The sequence below is a fragment of the Podarcis muralis genome, chromosome 8 (assembly GCF_964188315.1).
Source record: "Podarcis muralis chromosome 8, rPodMur119.hap1.1, whole genome shotgun sequence".
NCBI lineage: Eukaryota > Metazoa > Chordata > Lepidosauria > Squamata > Lacertidae > Podarcis > Podarcis muralis.
The window spans coordinates 63,821,938-63,839,931 of NC_135662.1; the positions used below are offsets into that span (position 1 = coordinate 63,821,938).

A 17,994-nucleotide genomic window follows, 5' to 3' on the forward strand; every position below is an offset into this window, starting at 1 on the left:
GGCTGCTACTTTGGTTGTTTTGATTCATCACTTTTATTGGGAGAGAAACTTGTAAAGTGAGGGACCTGTTGATTCTCCTTGCTGGCTTGCAGAAGCCTCTCCTCTTAACAGTGGTAATGAATAGATTCTCCTTTTGGAGGAAGGGTGGGGTGCAAATCCGATAAATCACCTTGTGAAGATGCAAAGCAGGAGGTATCATGAATCAAAGCTACCACCTCGAGTATTACAGGGCGTGTTGCAACAACCCCCTGTTTCCCAGCTACAGAATAGCGCAGCCTATGCATGCCAATCTTGCAGGGAGAAGCAGGAATCTCTATGACATGGCTGCTCAAACACATATGTGCACTCACACACAATTGAAGCTGGAAATTCATTCACTGACACTTTTAGGTTGCTCCTTTAAGCTGTCAGCCTTTGGGATGCATGCAGAGCGGTGGCTTGCAAGTTCAATCTAGGGAACTCTTGCTTTCAAAGGAGAGACAAGGATGCTTAGTGACTGTTGCCTGTTCTTTTTAAGGATGACTCTGGGAATATATGTACCTGGTTACCGTTACCACAAAGTAGCATCTCATGGGTAGTGTCTAGTGACTATGGGAAAAGCTGTCTCCTTATGTGCCCTTCTCGTTGCCCAAAGTGTAAGGGGCCGAATGGGAAACGCTTGCTTCCAATTTTCTCAAGTTGTTGCCTGAAGTGGTGGTACACATTTGAAATTGCCCATGTTGTTCTGACTTGCGTAGCCAAAGATGCTGCTAGAAGCTTTAAGCAAAAAAACGTACCTCTTTGAAAATCTTGGTTTCCAGTTTGCCTGGACATGTTCTCTGAAGCCTTCTGCAACAGGCCAAACCCTTGTTTTCTGGCATTCTCTTAGCAGACGAGATAAGCCAGACAGCTGATTGAACAAAAAAGGGCTGTGAGGCAACATGTTGAGGGAAAGCAGCCCTCCCTGTATCATGTGCATAGAATCAGATGACGGGCTATAGCTCCATGGTGCACAGGGTAGGTTTTGCATAGATAAGGTCCTTGATTTAATGCAGTTGAAAGGATCTTGAGTCTTGAAGCTAAAATCAATCTTGTGATTTTGTAGAGATGTTGTTATGCTGGTAAGGTTAGGCTAAGTGTTGGGTTAGCAGGATAATAATCATCCTTAACAATTGAACAAAGCCAGCTTTTTACAAGATAACTTTAGAATTGCTGTTGAGAGTTGGGGACCAGTTTGTTTCACTTCTTGTTCCCCAGCTCCCCCAATTTGAGACATCTACGTATAAAAGCCGTTTTCCAGGGTTCCATGATGCAAATATCCCACCATGTCGTGGTACCCCAGAGTTGGCTATGCATCAGATATATGTAGGTTGAATTAGTGGGTACTGTTGTATTGTCTAGGGCAAGTGGACTGTCCATAATTTGGAACACAGACACATGTACATTCATTTCATTGGGCAAGTGATGCCAATGCTTCATGCATTGAAGGGGGTTAGACTAGATTGGCCTTTGGGTCCTTTCCAGACTTCACAGTTCTGTGAGTCTTGACACCTGCCCTAGACATTGGAGCTGCAGGTGGCAGGTTTGGCTTCCAGCTTAACAGTGTACTGGGCGAGCACATTTGCCGTTTGTTCCAGGGAGCGACTTGGGTTTATTATTAGTTGGGGACAGTGTTGCACTGGGTGCAAAATCAGCACAGTGGACTCTTGAGTGGTTTGGGATCCCTCCTCATCTTTCTAGCCACAAAGTTGGGTGGTGCAGTTTCCTAAAAGCTGCTCCATGTCCCAGCAGCAGTGTAAAGAGTGTGTTACACTATTGAACCAGCTCTGTTACTGCAACCTCACATGCCAATATTTGCTAACAAACTTTTAAAGTGGGGATGTAGCTGATTTGCCAGGGTGCTCTTTTAAGCAGATGAGCGCAAGGAAAGCTTTTTTCACTCTTACATTATGTTCAGACAGGCGTTTGCAAATATCTTAAGATGTATCTGTTGCTCAGTGTTCTTAGTAGCATCTGTAGTTTATTTGGTATTGATAGATAATCTCTCTCTCTCTTTAAAATTCCATTTATTGTTCGCTACCAAGAGGGCACTTCTGGCATTGAGGCAGGATAAAAATGATTCAGCCAACTAGAATTTAGTTTTAAAACCTGTAGGGCAGAGAATGAAATGTTCTGTTAGGTTTTTCGAAGGAAACAAATTATTTTCTCTTTCCTCCAATGCGTAGAATTTTCTGAAAAGTTTATCTCTAGCTAGGAGGACCATAGACCTTCAGCCATGCCTATATTCTTAATTCCAGAAAGGCAATGCAGTGGCTGATTCCTTTAGCTGCTCATGAACTGAGCCTGTTGTGAAAGTTATGAAAGTCAGTAAAAAATATTTTGGGGAATTAGAGGCTTGCACTCTGCTGACACAAAATGAATATGCCAAGTACCAGGCGCTGAGTTCTCAATCCTTTGGCTTAGGTCATCAAGTTTTGTTTTCATCATACGGAAGAGTCTGTCCAAAAGACCGAGGGCTTTTCTGTTGCTGCTAGACATTTAGATTCCACACCATGAATCTTTACTGCCAGACCTACCGAATTTCACAAATACTAAACTCATTGAGCCAAAGTAGATGCATGCATCAGGCAACCACCAATTTAGTACATTCTGCAGGCTTGTGTTCTAAGAATGCCACCTTTCATTTAAAATACAAGTTTCTAGTCCTCATTAGGAATGGACTGAGCAGTTTAATTCAGTCCTGTTCCAGTTTGGTGCTCAACCATAGGTGCATTCCACCCTGTTCACAAAGTATATGCATTTTGTACATCAAATGCACATTTTGGTGTGTACTTCTTGCACACCAAAACTACATCACAATATCTGGCTGGAGGTCGCAGTCAGGTCCACAAGCAAGTTTGGAATTGCTGTATTGGGTTGGCTTACTGTGAAACATGTGCCAAAGAAATTCCTCAGTTCCTAGTCCTCACAGAGATGTTCAAAGTGACCTATATGCTTGAATATGAAAGAGTCCTCTTTGCTCCAGGATTCCTTTATTTATCGAACTGTCTCCATTTAAAGTATTTCATTTTCAACACTTTTATCCTACTCCTTGCCAAAGGAACTTAGAGTAGCATGCGTTCTTTCTGCTTTTGCAGATTTCCTCGCAATAACCCTGTGAAGTAGGTCATGGCAACAGGCCCCAAATCACCCAGTGACAAGAAATGCAGTGAAGAAACAACAACTGCAGTTGGTAAAGAGCTTTAATTCTTGCTTTTCTTTCTTCTAGGTAGTTTTGTACTAGTCCTCCAGCTGTGCTGACACAGATCTGACTCCTCCAGTTGCTAACCTTCCACCAGGGTCCCATTTGCACCAGCATCTTAGAAGCAAGAGCAAACCCAAAACTTCAGAGGTCAGTGGCTGGAGAGAAAGGAGTGCTCAATGCAAAAGCCTGTCCAGAGAAATTCTGGCTTGCAGAAGCATATTGATGACAAGTAAAACAAAGACGCTAGCATCCTGAACGGCTGAGCTGGGTGGGGGATGGAGAGAGGAAAAGGAAAATTAAAAGGTGGCCTTTTCCTCTTATCATTCAGGAAAGAAAAGATGCTGTAAACATCCATTTACTGCGACCCCCCTTGATATTGCAAATTTACAGGGAGTGAATATCGTTGGAGTTTTCAGCATGCAGTCAAATAGCACTTCAAAAAAGAATTGCAAAGGAGGAAATAGATTTAGCAAATGTTTTCCTGTTGAGACTGAATGGGAAGCAACGTACTTTAACTTCATTTCTCTCTCCCACACCCCCACACCCCATCACTTTTGTTTTAAACTCCTCTTTCGGGATGTTTTTGGCTGACTACTGTGGTATTGCTTCAGGGCTGGCCTTTGTCAAAAGCCAGCCGTTTTCTTTTGCTGCCCTGTAGCTTCTGATAGCCTGTTTATGTCTGCAACAGATCTCCCAGCCTACAGTTCTGGTAGTGCCTTCCCACCCCACCCCACCCCTTAAGAGTGCTAGCATCAAAATGGAAGTGGTGGAGCCTTCCTGCGAACTTTAACCTCTGCTAATACTTCTCGTTTTTACTCTTGATATAAGCGGGTCCCTTTTTTTCATAGCGTAGCAGGCCGTTTTCTGTGCAGCTTTCATTAGACGTACACGAATGTCCTGGGAACTCGCTCCTTGAGGGCAAAGGTCAGTTTCCTCAGGGAAGCGTTTCATGAGAATATGGCCATGAAAACGGCACTCTTAGCTTTCCATCAACATTTTGAGTGGCAGAAGGTTCCCCTGAAGGTGTGAAGGCAGGGACCTTATAGGCAACTGAGCACGTTGTGAAGGGCCCAAGGCCTCAGAAAGACTCCTAAGCATTACAGATTCTTGAAACCAAACCTCTGGGCTGCATTATTGTCAACTATTTTTCTTTTAAAAAAAAGAGGTGCTGGAACTCACCACAAACACCTCCCTGGTTCTCTTAGAATGGAAATGGCACCCACCTGCGAGATGCCAGATCTGAGTTCCGGCAAGTTCCGGCTGAAAAACGCACTGGATTATTATTATTATCATTATCATTAGTCTGTTAATTGCCTTTCACACGTGTCTCAAGGCAGTGTGCAGAATGCAATAAAACCAGACATCTGGTTGGCTGCTTTGAGTGAAGGATGCTGGGTATAGTTGGGCCGTGGGTCTGATGCAGCTCTTACGGGTAGATTGTGAGGAGCTGGCTGAAAAGACAATAAAATTTTCAGTTGTTAGTCTGAAGTGGAGGAGCACTTATAGTTCCTGTATTGTTACTGCTTTTCTTAACCTGATAATATTTGGAGGCATCTCTGTTTCCTCCGTAATTTGTGTTGTACTGTACTCTCCCAAGAACGAGACATTGTGTGTTTGCGTGTGGAGACAGCCTGTATGAAGCCTTCATCTTTAAAGTTTTACCTAGCTGAAAAAGTTTTATGTAAGAAGAGATCCATTGTTCTAATCCTTTGTGCTGCTTTTGCTTCTGTTTTCGGCAACTGAATATGTACCAAATTCTCTTTTTTAAACACTACTTCTCAGCTTCCCTCCTTGAAGAAAAAAACTTAACCTATTCCCTTCTTCTCTTCACTTGTTGCTAACAGGTGCTGCTGAGGAAAGGATCTCTTCTGGATTTAGGTGGTCTTCAGCTTGTTAGGCAAATACCGAAAAGCAGCACACAAGGAAAGGAAGCTTCACTAGACAGTGTCAAGAAAGGAAAATGAAGGTAATTGGCTCTGCTAGAATGACTGGTTTAAGAATAAAGCTATCCTGTAAATATTTATGTCGCTGTTGCTTAAAACAGTATGTCATTGTGGATAGCTGGTCATGCCAGATAACTAGACAAAAATTGATTTTCCATTAGCACAAATGGTGATGCATGGAAGTTCTGTTTTTCTTTATACATCAGTGCCTCAGTTCTAAACACTCTGGAGTTACTGGGAATAAGTGTGATTAAATAATCTAACCCTAAGCAATGATAACTCCAAAGTGTCCTCACTTTGGAGTAAATATACATGGGGTTAAGTTGTACATGTGCTTCAATTTAACATGCCTTTAAGAATTCCTGTTCTTTAAAAGTGAATAATCCACAGAGGTCTTCCTAACCAGAATAACTGAAGGCCTGGTTCATGCATTAGCGTAGAAGGAATGTATTTTGCATTGATGCGTCTCCATGCAGTGGTTATAATGTCTGTAATTGGCTTCCAGTATGGATAGGCCAGATTGTGTGGTCTGGCCCTATATCACTGACTGGAAATTTTGCAATATCACTGTGTGGAAATTTATCACTGTGTGGAAATTTTGCAATTGGACCAGGTGGATCTTGCTGATTATGCATTGTGGAAGCCTTTTCAGTGGCAACCACACCACCATGTTCAATGCAGGGATGTTGAACTTGTGGCACACTAGTAGTTCAGCAACCCCCATCCTTCTTGACCCTTGGCCATGCTGGCTGGGGCTGATGGGAGTTGGAGTCCAACAGCAACTTGGGCCACAGATTCCCATTCAAGATGTAATGCACTGTATGATTTGGAATTGCTTTGTGTGTACAAAAAGTCAATAGCGTATACCTTTCCAGGACTGGCCGCCCATTCTAGCTCTTAATGGGTTTGTTGCTCCCATGACTGATCCGATTCTCCATCTCAGAAATTCACCACCCAATTTGTTTCTGTTTACAGTTACAGAGAATAAACTCAGAGGCTTAAAGCAGTTGCACAGCAGCAGCGGCACCACAGTTCCCAAACTGTTTTGAAGGTGCAGATTTGCCGCGTGTCGGCGTCATAATGGCAGCTGTTATGAACTTGGGGAAGATCGCTGAAAATGGCACCGCACCATCTCAGAATGGCAAGTCCCCACCGAAACCTCTTGCTCCCAATCGGATTGGCAGGAGAAACCAGGTAAAGAATCAACACACTTAACTTTGATATAAATGAATACCATTTCACATGAAGCCGTTTTGAGGGCACCGAGTGCGCTTATGCGCACACCCCTGGAGAAATTGGGCGGTATCCAATTCCCATTAGCATAAGGATTTCTGTTTGCATTGCAGGACTTCTCCCTCTGTGCCCTCCCCAAATCTGCTCTGGGGGTTTGGTAAGACACCCAGAACAAACATAGGGTGCACAGGGGAGAGGGAGTGCAAAATCCCATTGCTCACCCAAAAGTCCATGCACCAGTTGGAAGCTCTTGGTTGGATACCAACTATTACATCACGAACTAGTCTGAATGTTTTAATTTGCATGTGATCAGAGGCCAGTTCTCAGTATCATGAGCTGAAGAAAGAACGCATCAAATGGTCAGATGCAACTGTCAAGACATTCAATTTTTTAATTTAAAGACCTGCCACTGTGTTCTAAAGCCCATATCTTCTCTATGTGAACCAGAAACAACAGCCTACTAGTTTGCTGGGATTAAAATAAAAACAAAAACGAATGCTGCAATTCTTACGAATCTTTTTAAAGAGTTTGTGGCAGGATCAAAATTCCTTGGGAACTGAGTGCAGCTTGGCAAAGCGTGTGTTTCCCGCCACTGACCTAAGGCTTGGGTATAACTTAACACAGGCTGGGATAGCAGGCTTGTTGGTTTTTGAATGTCTGATGTAGATTTTTTTCAGTTTCGTTGTTCTGTATGGGACAATGGCAATAAAGATTATCGTAACACTGGATAACAAGAAATTTTTGATCCCAGAGATAGTCAGATTGTTGGAAACTCTGCACTATAACTCACAGAACACCGTGTGTGTTTGCAAACCCTATTAGGGGCTTCTTAGCTTGATTCCTTCAGGGAGGACAAAATTTTGCAGCTCAGCTTTGGAACAGGGTGGGTGGTGAAGACCCTACTGTACAGCTGGCTGCTGCAAAAGCATGAAGGGTGAGTGGGTTGGCTGTGTGTCGTTTTTTGCTTGGAGCCACTGACCTTTTAATTCCACCAGCCGTTTCACTGGGCGCTGGATCAAGGGAGAAAATGTGACGGGATTAAGAGAGATACTTGCGCTATAAAAATAAATAAATAAGGGAGGAAGGCCAAGAATGGCTTTCCCTGTAGGTCAGCACAGAAGTTAGCTACTAATTAGGTTTTACTGTTCAAACCATCCTGTGATACCTAGACAGCATGCAGGCAAATGAGCCCCATTTTTTTTCCATGGGGGAGCTACCCGCCAAGGCTGTTGCAGGGTGGGTAAAGTGTTTTCACCATACAGCAGTCCCCTCTGTCTAATTGAAGGGAGTGGCAATTGCAAGATTGTGCATAGGAAATCTCTGGCATGGTGAGAGAAGTGGGAGCAGAGAGAGGAGAACCGTGGATTGTTTGCTTTCCGGCAATCAGTCTTACTGTGGTTGTTCTGGTACTATTGGTCATGTTGTGTGGGTGTCTGATTATCGTCTTCCAAAGCAACTCCTCTATTCCGAACTTAAAAATGGAAAGTGTAATGGTGGTGGTCAACAAAAGAGGTTTAAAGAGTAGTATAAACACCGACAACTAGGAAACACTGGCCTGCGAGCGCTCCAGTTGGAGAACAGCCTTTACTAAAGGTGTCATGGACTTTGAAGACACTCGAACTCAGAACGCAAGGGAGAAACATGCTAAGAGGAAGGGACACTTGGCAAATCCACACCATAATCAACTCCCACCTGGGAACCAATGGCCCCACTGTGGAAGGACGTGTGGGTCCAGAATTGGCTTACACAGTCACTTACGGACTCATTGTTAAAACTGTGTTTATGAAAGACAGTCTTACTTGGCTACAAGTGATCGCCAAAGAAGAAAGAAGAAGAAGATTGGTCTTGATAGAAAGATGAAACCATTTTTTAAAGAAGCTGTGTGCCTTGGAAATACCAAGCAAAAGAGATGTCGGTGGCCTTTTAGGAGCTGCGTATACACGTTCTAAAAGTGTTTGGGTGGCCACTTCCATAGAATGTAGAACCAGATGAATTCCTGCCCCAAATATAGTAGGATTTTGGATTATTTGGGAGCCGCCTTTGACTATTCTTCTGGCCAATTGACAGTAAAACATTTAGTCTTTAGCTCTTAAAAATCCACCATATGTTGCATCACCTTTTTGTGGAAATAACTTTTTGGTCAAGGTTTCATTAGCCATTTTAATTTCTAGTTCCTTCATTAAGTGTGTGTTGTGACAGACGACTTAGCTTCTGGTTAGGATTATATCCTGTTGAAAATCACAACATGTTTCCTCCCCTCCTTTAATCTGTGTCACGAAATGGGGGCTCTTTTGACGCTTTCTACAAAAGGGAAAGTAGAGTAACGTAACACAGAATGCCTAGAGAGATGTTTGCTGCTAGCGGAGGAGTGTCGGGTCACTTTAATAAAGTCAGAGTTGTTATCAAATTAGCTGGTACTTTTGTCTCTTAACTTGGGGAAGTACTCTTCCGTCATCGCAGAGCTGCATGTTAAAATTCTCTAGCCCAAGCTGGAGAAGTTATGCTAAACTGTTTGTGCTTGAGACTGGGTCAAACAAATCCTCTTCCTTGGACTGCTGCTCTCTTGTTTGGTTCACTGCTATTATGGTATGCAACCTGGACCCTGAGTGAGTGCTAGGAAGAGGTTTTTTGGGGTTGGGTTAATATTAAATCTGAAGGCTTGCACTAATCAACTCTGGCAGTGTCACACTGTGCATGTTGCTCTTTGCTTTCAAGGTGAGAAGTAATCGCCCTTTGTTGATTTGCCGATTTCAAAGGGGGCCATTGTCGAAAGCAAGGCTTCGAAACAATTAATAGCATTGCATTGAGAGATAGCTAGCTCCTTCCTCCAGCAAGGAGAACCATAGCCTGATTTCAGAGAAAAGCCCTGGGGATTAAGCATTGAAATGGTCAGCACAGCTGCAAGGATTTTCCTCCCAATATTGTTTGTGCTCTCGGCTCTGAGACAACATTTAACAGGGCTGCAGTAAAATTGGATCTGAAGGCTGTTCCTATAAACTAACACGAAAGGTCCTTGGGAGGTGCTGTGTGCAGGGTGCACATAAGTGTTTGGATGGGAACATGTGCACGCACATAGGTGCGTTAGGCAAAATATGCATCATCATAATAATGGCAGTCAAGGGGAGGTGGGTGTCTCCTGTTTCAGACACTTGAAATTTGTTAGGCAGCAGGGTTCAAGGCCAGCGAAAAGAAATTGCTTTACCCAATGATCTTTAAGCTTCAGGGGACACGCAGCTAGAGGAAATGGCAAAGGCTGGAAATATAAGTGGATTGAAGGACGGGTGAGGAATCTTAATATACCCATGCCCATAGTGGGTGGAGTCAGAGGCGAAAGGTGGGCGGAGCAGCTGTTGAGATACTACTTCTGCACAGTAGGCTGATCCTCTCACTGATGAAAGGAGGTGATTTACAACCACCCTTTTACTGATTGGCAGTGATTTTCTTTGAAAAGAATAATTTAAAAAACCCTGATACGTGAAAATAGCTCAATTCAAAACAAGATAGATGGAAATAGTTGGATGCATTTGTATATCTGAGTGTTACGGAATCTCATAGGAACAATGCAATGAGTCCAAATGGTCTCCGGGAGAGAACCCAAGCCCTGAGCAACAACCACATCAGAAAACTTGGAGTTTTGTGATAACCTGTTAAATAGCAAATCGTTATGGCACGAGCTTCAGTTCTTCATCAGATGCATTAAATGCTATCCTGAGCGGACATGTCTCTCTATATGCATGGTTGGAGAGGGAACAGCCTTCTCCAACATAATACCCACCAAATGTTGTTGACTCTCATTATCTCCGGCCATTACTTCTGCTGGCTGATGCTGATGGGAGTTGTAGTCCAAAACATATGCGCACAACATTCCTTTGTGCTGCTTGTGTGTCATTTCTGTGTCAAGATAATGCCAACTCGGGGGTCTAAATTAATCCCCTTAGGGTGAAACTTACTCCTGAGATCCAATGGGCCCTGGTAGCCCATTGAGATAAGTAGATAGCTTTTGCACATGTGACTGGACTACAACTTCCATCATCCCTAACTGCTGTCCATGTTGGCTGGGCCTGATGGGAGTTGTACTTCAAGAACACCATATTGGCTGTCCTTGATGTAGGTTAATGTTGTGGGGTCCAGACACTTTTCCGTTATCAAATCTTATTTTCTCTGTTAAACTGGAGTCATTTTGAAATTGGTAATAATTGCTAGGAATTCAAAGGGGATTTTTGGACCCCAATAACAGGTTGATAGGGAAGAAAAAGAGGATGATGAAGGCAGCTGGGTACCTGCAGTGCTATATATAACATATGATGCAACTCTTAGACTTTCAGTGACTCTTGAAGCTTAAGCACCGGTTCAGCCTTGTCTTCAGAATGGAAATTATGTCCTTGTTCGTAATGGAGTAACGAAAGGAGAGTAGAGTTAGTAGAGAGGCAGGATTCTTTCGAAACAGGAGTGTTTGAACTTTACTGATAAGGCAGCCTTGTGTTTAGCAATCACCAGGTTCCTGTAGGCGACCAGGAGTTCTGTGCAGGTTGAGGAATCCAGGAATGTCCTGCACTCAACCAGTCTGCCTGCCTTGTCTTTCTTTTCCTTTTGCTAGCTTGCCATGATGCTCGTAGTCTGTGTTCCCCTTCCTTGTACTGCCAGCAAGGAAACAAACACAGGTTACTAGCTGCTTGGCTGGCCAGTAGCTTTTATGGGCTTATCTGCAAGCCTGCAACAAAGTGTGGGGGAAAGTGCCCTGTTCTGTGGAATGGGGGGGGGGGGGTATCATGCTGCCTGTTTTAAAACAATTGGGCAAGAGAAGACTTGGTTCAAGCCAAAAGTTCCCATTTTGTCCTTGGTTGGAAAGGCTGGTGTCTGAGTCAGCCTCTCAAGGGCATCTTTAAAAAAGAAAACACAGGGTGTTCTTCTCTTACATGCGAGTAGATTCATTTTACTTTCTGATTGCAGCAGCTCTAAGGAAAGTGTCAATCATGCCTACATCCAGCCTCTTTATTTGAATGCAAATGTCACTCTTGCTCACCCTACCACCCAAAGGGCAGGATGAGTTTATTTAGGATTTCCTTGCAGCTTTCAACAGTGAGACTAGATCTCCTTCCAAGGGAGGGAAACTTGGGATCCTCCAGGAAATGGGGCTTATTGCCAAGTGGGTGTGGCTCGTACTTGGGGCTACATGTGAAGACGATATTGGAATGGCTAGTGCTGAGGGTGGAAGCCTACTGCTTTTGTCATAGAGGTGTGATGCAAAGCCTACACATACGCCAGGGGTGTGTGGGCGATTTGTTCTCATGAAGCATCCTGTGGGCAACTTTTAAAAGAAAAGAAAGGGGGAAGATCTCTTCTGTTAGCACAAACATCCTGGCCAAGTTGTAGCTGGGGAAGTTTCAAACTGGCCAACCTTTCAGCTAGCTAAGGGAATTTATTTCTTCCTTGCACTATGTTGTAATTTTCTCTCTCCATCCCCCCAAAACTCCTTATTTTTAGCTGTTCCTGTTATTTTTTTTTTAAGTTCATAGCATTTCCTTTCCCCTTGTAGTCCCCCCTCCAGCAATGTGAGGGATTATCGGAAGCTTTTTGGAGGATCAAGAATGTTTGACAAGGTCATTTGAATTAAGAGAGACAGCCAATCTCTCATCATTGAGCTTCCCTGCAGTGCACAATTGCAGGGGAATGTTGGGTGCGTTGTATGTGTGAGGGTGGCAGCTGCCAGCACTCTGTATGGATTGAGTACCCTTTGCAGTGGAGTGCGGTGTACAAATTAAAGCAAAAATCAATTTGTCCTGTGCAGAAAGGAAACCTTGAAACCATCCCTGCACCCAATTCATAGCCATATATCCAGGTGCAAAAGGACCTGTGGTCCTCCGGTGGAGGAGAGGAGGAGCATAAAGAGAGAAAAGGGGTGTCTCTGCTCGGTGGGGGAGCTTCCTCACCTCTACCTTACGTTTTTGAGGTGGAGAAACCAAGGTGTTCCATGTTACTTGTTCAGATGCCATCTGGTGCAGTTCCAAGACAGGGCATTATGCATGTGTAGTGAAAGTGCATAGGGTGAGAGGAAGTTTTCCTCACTCTCTCAGAGAGCCAGTGTGGTGTAGTGGTTAAGAGCGGTAGTCTCGTAATCTGGGGAACTGGGTTTGCGTCTCCGCTCCTCCACATGCAGCTGCTGGGTGACCTTGGGCCAGTCACACTTCTTTGAAGTCTCTCAGCCCCACTCACCTCACAGAGTGTTTGTTGTGGGGGAGGAAGGGAAAGGAGAATGTTAGCCGCTTTGAAACTCCTTAAAGGGAGTGAAAGGCGGGATATCAAATCCAAACTCCTCCTCCTCCTCCTCCTCCTCTTCTTCTTCTTCTTCTTCTTCTTCTTCTTCTTCTTCTTCTTCTTCTTCTTTAGTGAAGCTAAATGGTTGTAGATTATAGGATAGGCAAAAGGAAGCACATACTTCAAGCAGCACATTGCATGGAACTCTCTCCCTCAAGATACGGTAATAATGGGCAACCATAATGGCCAACCGGTTTGGATGGCTTAGAAAGGACTTTAAATAAATTCATGGAGGGTAAAGTTTATCGGTGGCTGTTTTACTAGCCATGAAGGCTGTGGGCTATTTCAAGGATCCTACCCCTGAGTGCTACTCCCTAAACAACAACTGTTGGGAGGTGTGCATTGCCGTCATGTCTTAGCTTTGAGGTTTCCCAAAAAGCCATCTGGTCATCCACTGGGTTGGATTGGGTAGACTTTTGGCTGGGTAGACCTAATGCCTGGCGAAGGATTAGGTTCTAGCCAGCACCCTGCACCACACTCAATTTCACTGACTCAGACTGTGATTTCGAATTTCTTTTTCTAAAAAGGGTCTCATTTAGAATAATTTCCTATGTAAATTTATGTTTTGCTGCTGCATGTACATTCTCTGCATGAATGGGCGAGGGATAAAAACCTCAAGCCTGTAAATTTTTAATTACTTTTAAAACGTGTGTTATGTTTCTTACTAAAAAAATATTTTGTATGCAGGAAACAAAAGATGACAAGTCTTCCTATACCTGCCCTCTTTGTGAAAAGATTTGCACTTCTCAGCATCAGTTGACAATGCATATTCGTCAGGTAAGCCGGTGACTTTTAAAAAACTTTTAGAAAAACCATTGAAGGTGTCTTCCTTGGAGACAAATAGCTATCAGTACAATAAAATACACAGACATTGTAGTAGGCTATCAGCTTGCTTCCTTATGCTTTCTTCCCTCGCTCCCTCAACTGTACTTTTGCATTTATTGTCCTTCCCATATATATTTTTTGCCACTTCTTAAGGTTCCCTTCCCCCTCTGGTAGTAAAGTAAAATAAATCAGAGGTTTTACAAAGCTACTCTGCCATGGAAGAAATGGTCTGTAGTTTCAGCATAAGCCTTTCAGGTCCCAAGCTAATTTAGCCAATTTGGTGCTTTTCACAGTTTGGATACGGCATACCTATACCTCCCTGACTCACCCCATTTCTGCAGTGTCTAGGGGGTTTTCAGGTGACACAAGCATTGTTTGCCTATGTACCTTGTTTCTCCAGCATCAGAGATGCACCTAGGTCATGTGCTAAGAAGCCCCTCAGCCAACTTTTCGGGGAGTATGGAATTGCACCCTTACCCAGATATGCCGTGCTATTTTTTTAAAAAAATATATCTTTATTAATTTAAAATAAATACATTTATGAAAAACAGACGTACATACAAGTAAACAAACAAACAATCAAACAAACAAACAAATAACAGAAGAATCAAACAAGCCACCACACTATAAGATATAAGAAGATTAATATAATTAGCATCATATATACTCCTGGTATTGAACACAATTATAAAATTTATAGAAAATAAATTTAAAACTGACTTCCATTTAATCTCACTGTACTTTGTCTATCCATTACTTTATATACCGCACAGTTACATATTTCTTATATAATTTCTTTTTATCTCCCTACAAACTTATTTTTATACGGTCTAATTCTGCCAAGATGGTTCCTTTTATTCCATAGTTTTCTAAATATTCTTTAAAGATTCTCCTAGCCTTATAGACTTTTTGTTTTGGTTGGCCTCTTACTCTTCCTGTCGCTTTCGCTAGCTGCAGATATGCCATGCTAATTTTAAATGCATTGCATTAAACCTTCTTAGATGATGATGATGATGATGATGATGATGATGGTTGCAGTTGACTGACATGTCCTTGAAGCTGCACAGGAAGAACTCAAAACCAACAATCTGTTGCTTTCTTTAGCATAACACGGACACTGGAGGGACAGACCATTCCTGCAGCATCTGTGGAAAGTCTCTGAGCTCTGCAAGCTCCCTCGACCGTCACATGTTGGTCCATTCTGGCGAAAGGCCTTACAAATGTTCAGTGTGTGACCAGTCCTTCACCACCAATGGAAACATGCACAGGTGAGAGCTGGCAATGAGGTGACAGTGTGGGAAAAGGTTGATAAATGTGAGAGCGTGTGTTGGTGACCGTTAACTGCATGCCATGTTCCACCTGAGCGCTGCAACCCAAAGAATCCCTTCTTTCCGGCATCTGTAGCCTCCTTCCAGCAGCTCCTTGCACTTGTCCCTTAGAATCATAGTCGTATAATCATAGAGTTGGAAGGGCTATCTAGTCCAACCCCCTGCAATGCAGGAATGGACAGTGTGTTTGGTGGTGGAGATTTGAAAACCCTACATACATCTGTTTGTGATGCCCATGGATCGTGGTGCTTTTCTCCAACAAGTTTCCTAGTACAGTGGTACCTCGGGTTAAGTACTAAATTTGTTCCAGAGGTCCGTTTTTAACCTGAAACTGTTCTTAACCTGAAGCACCACTTTAGCTAATGGGGCCTCTGCTGCTGCCATGCCGCTGGAGCACAATTTCTGTTCTCATCCTGAAGCAAAGTTCTTAACCTGAAGCACTATTTCTGGGTTAGCGGAGTCTGTAACCTGAAGCGTATGTAACCTGAAGCATATGTAACCCGAGGTACCACTGTAACAATAATTTACTAATACTCAACGAGGTTCTTGTCATTTTTAGGACCCAGCTAAAAATACAGTCATACCTTGGTTCGCGAACGCCTTGCGAGTCGAACGTTTTGGGTCCCGAATGCCGCAAACCTGGAAGTGAGTGTTCCGGTTTGTGAACGTTCTTTGGAACCCGAACGTCCGACGCAACTTCCACGGCTTCCAGTTGGCTACAGGAGCTTCCTGCAGTTAATCGGAAGCCGCACCTTGGTTTCCGAACGTTTTGGAAGTCAAACGGACTTCCGGAACGGATTCTGTTCGACTTCTGAGGTACCACCGCACTAAAATACTGCCCCTCTAAAGGCGTTCCTAATTTGTGCTTGATTTGTATGTTGCATCGTATATACTTCAGTTCCTGAAATGTGTTGCTGCTAAATGACAAATATTTCTAAAATGGGCAGTTTTATAAGACTTCCGTCCTATGCATATACTTGTGGAGTGGCGGTGGAAGTAAATACCAGTGAACTACAGTGGGGCTTCACTTCCAAGTAAGCACATGTAGTTAATAAGCCTACACAAAAGAGAATCCATAGGAATTGTGAAGGGTGTAAGACATGGGTAGGCAAACTAAGGCCCAGAGGCCGGATCCAGCCCAATCGCCTTCTAAATCCGGCCCGCGGATGGTCTGGGAATCAGTGTGTTTTTACATGAGTAGAATGTGTGCTTTTATTTAAAAAGCATCTCTGGGTTATTTGTGGGGCATAGGAATTTGTTCATCCCCCCCCCCCCAAAAAAAAAATATAGTCCGGCCCCCCACAAGGTCTGAGGAACAGTGGACCGGCCCCCTGCTGAAAAAGTTTGCTGACCCCTGGTGTAAGAGCTGGTAATGGATGTTTCCTGTCGAGGCCCAACTCTGCATCATGTGAAAGATCCATGTTGGACTCTTCAGAATCTATTGCCGTTTTCGTTCCTGATGCTTTCGTGTAGTTGCCAGGAGGAGGAGTGACTTGGATTGGTAAAACTGGCACTCCCCCCCCCCCCGCCCTGCCCCTCCATGGCTGATAGCAAGGTTTGCAGGTGAGTGGGATTTCAATAGGGAACTAGAGCAGAGAGAAGTTGTTAACACCTCTTGCATCACAGCTGTAATGCACATTGCACTTCTCCACACTCTGTTCAAGGAGCAGTATGAAATGAGATAGGGATCTTTGTAAAGCGATTGCTAATCACAGAGCGGTTTGCATTAACTTCGTGTCTCTAGGCAGATCTTCAGATGTGAGCTTTAAAGCACAAATTTCTAGGGAGGCAAGCCTAGAGGGGAGGGTGATTTCCCTGCCACCCACCCCCTCAAGTGTTTTATAGGACGCTCTGTTTCCCAGGATGATCATACTCTATGCTAAAGAGCCGAGATGCATTCCCAGTGATGCAAAATGAAATGCATGCAGATGCAGCTTGAAACATAGGCAGGTGCTTTATTTGCACACAAGAATTCTCAATTACTTTTTTATTTTGAATTAGATGCTTTTTGGGGGGCCAGGTAGAGAGGTGCAATGCCAACATGAGGGAGAGACAGATAAGTGAGCAGCAGATGACCTTTTTCAGGCTGATGGCCATGTACTTTCATCGGGAGCCCTTTAGGTGCCATGAACTGCTAGTTTGCACAGCCAAATGCAACATTGCAAAGCAATGAATGTGATTCTTTTGTACAGTGGGCAAGCCCTTTATCCTCCCCACCCCTCACACAACCCTTTTCATCTTCTATCCAGGCAAGGAAGAGGCAGTATTACAGTTCAGGTGACACATTTAAGCCAGGCAATGTCACTCAAGGAGGAGAGTGTGGGGCAGAGTTGATCAGAAGCACAGTTTGAAGAGCGGGGTCAGCCCTTAGGATGGTGCGTGGCCTTCAGAGGAACACTGAGGGCCAGGCGTAGAAGGCTGGAGGCCCCTGGGACTGAGATGTCTTCCCACCAACTCTAGTAGTACTTTTCTTTATGAAGGAAGCGCACAGAATTTGACATAATCAAATGCGTTCTTCTAGCAAGCTCTCAGATATGTCTACTCATCATATAGCCTCCTGGCATCTTGGTTTCTTAAGAACGTCCAGGCAGGTGCCTTCAGGAAACCTTCGGCAAGGTGCTAAGGTAGCAATGTGTCCCTGCTTAACATTCAGAGGTGTGCTTCTCTTGCACTTGGAGGTTCTCTTGAGCTGTCCTTGGCTAATGACTTTTGCTTTTCCGACTCCATGAATTTGTCTAGTCCAGCCTCCTTCATCCAGGTGCTTCCAGGAATACAATTCCTACCATCCTTGACCATGGACCATGCTGGCTAGGGCTAAGGGGAGCTACAGTTCAACAACAAGAGAGCCTGGCAAGGGAAAGCTGGTTTAATCTTTCCTAAAGCCGCATGGGTAGTGGATGTTGCTGTGCTGTATAGTCGTTCAAGGAGCAAACCACGGTGTTGGTATTCCATCGCTCTCCTTAATACTTTTCCATACACTGACCCTGCAAAATACTGTCAGGTTGACCATGCATCTTCATAGCTCTTTCCTATCTTTCAGTTTAATGTTATGGAGAAGCCCAATATAAGAGAGAGGCAGCAATGATGTGTTTGCAGAACCACTTCGGCGAGCTGTGCTCCTCGGGAG

General features: G+C 43.9%; 1 protein-coding gene across 21 annotated transcripts in view; it reads left to right on the forward strand.

Moving 5' to 3' along the window:
* The window catches only part of RREB1 (ras responsive element binding protein 1), a 122,855-nt gene that overhangs the window by 65,356 nt on the left and 39,505 nt on the right, over positions 1–17,994 (forward strand). For 15 of the 21 annotated variants that reach the window (XM_028737793.2, XM_028737785.2, XM_028737789.2 and 12 more), the window contains 5 exons: positions 3,248–3,370; positions 5,068–5,189; positions 6,142–6,360; positions 13,402–13,491; positions 14,644–14,807. In XM_028737793.2, coding sequence (XP_028593626.2) covers positions 6,247–6,360; positions 13,402–13,491; positions 14,644–14,807 — 368 coding nt within the window. In that variant the 5' untranslated portion in view covers positions 3,248–3,370; positions 5,068–5,189; positions 6,142–6,246. Of the gene's footprint in view, positions 1–3,247; positions 3,371–4,071; positions 4,148–5,067; positions 5,190–6,141; positions 6,361–13,401; positions 13,492–14,643; positions 14,808–17,994 lie in introns of all 21 variants that reach the window. The other 6 variants (XM_028737802.2, XM_028737798.2, XM_028737801.2 and 3 more) reach the window with 2 other exon arrangements.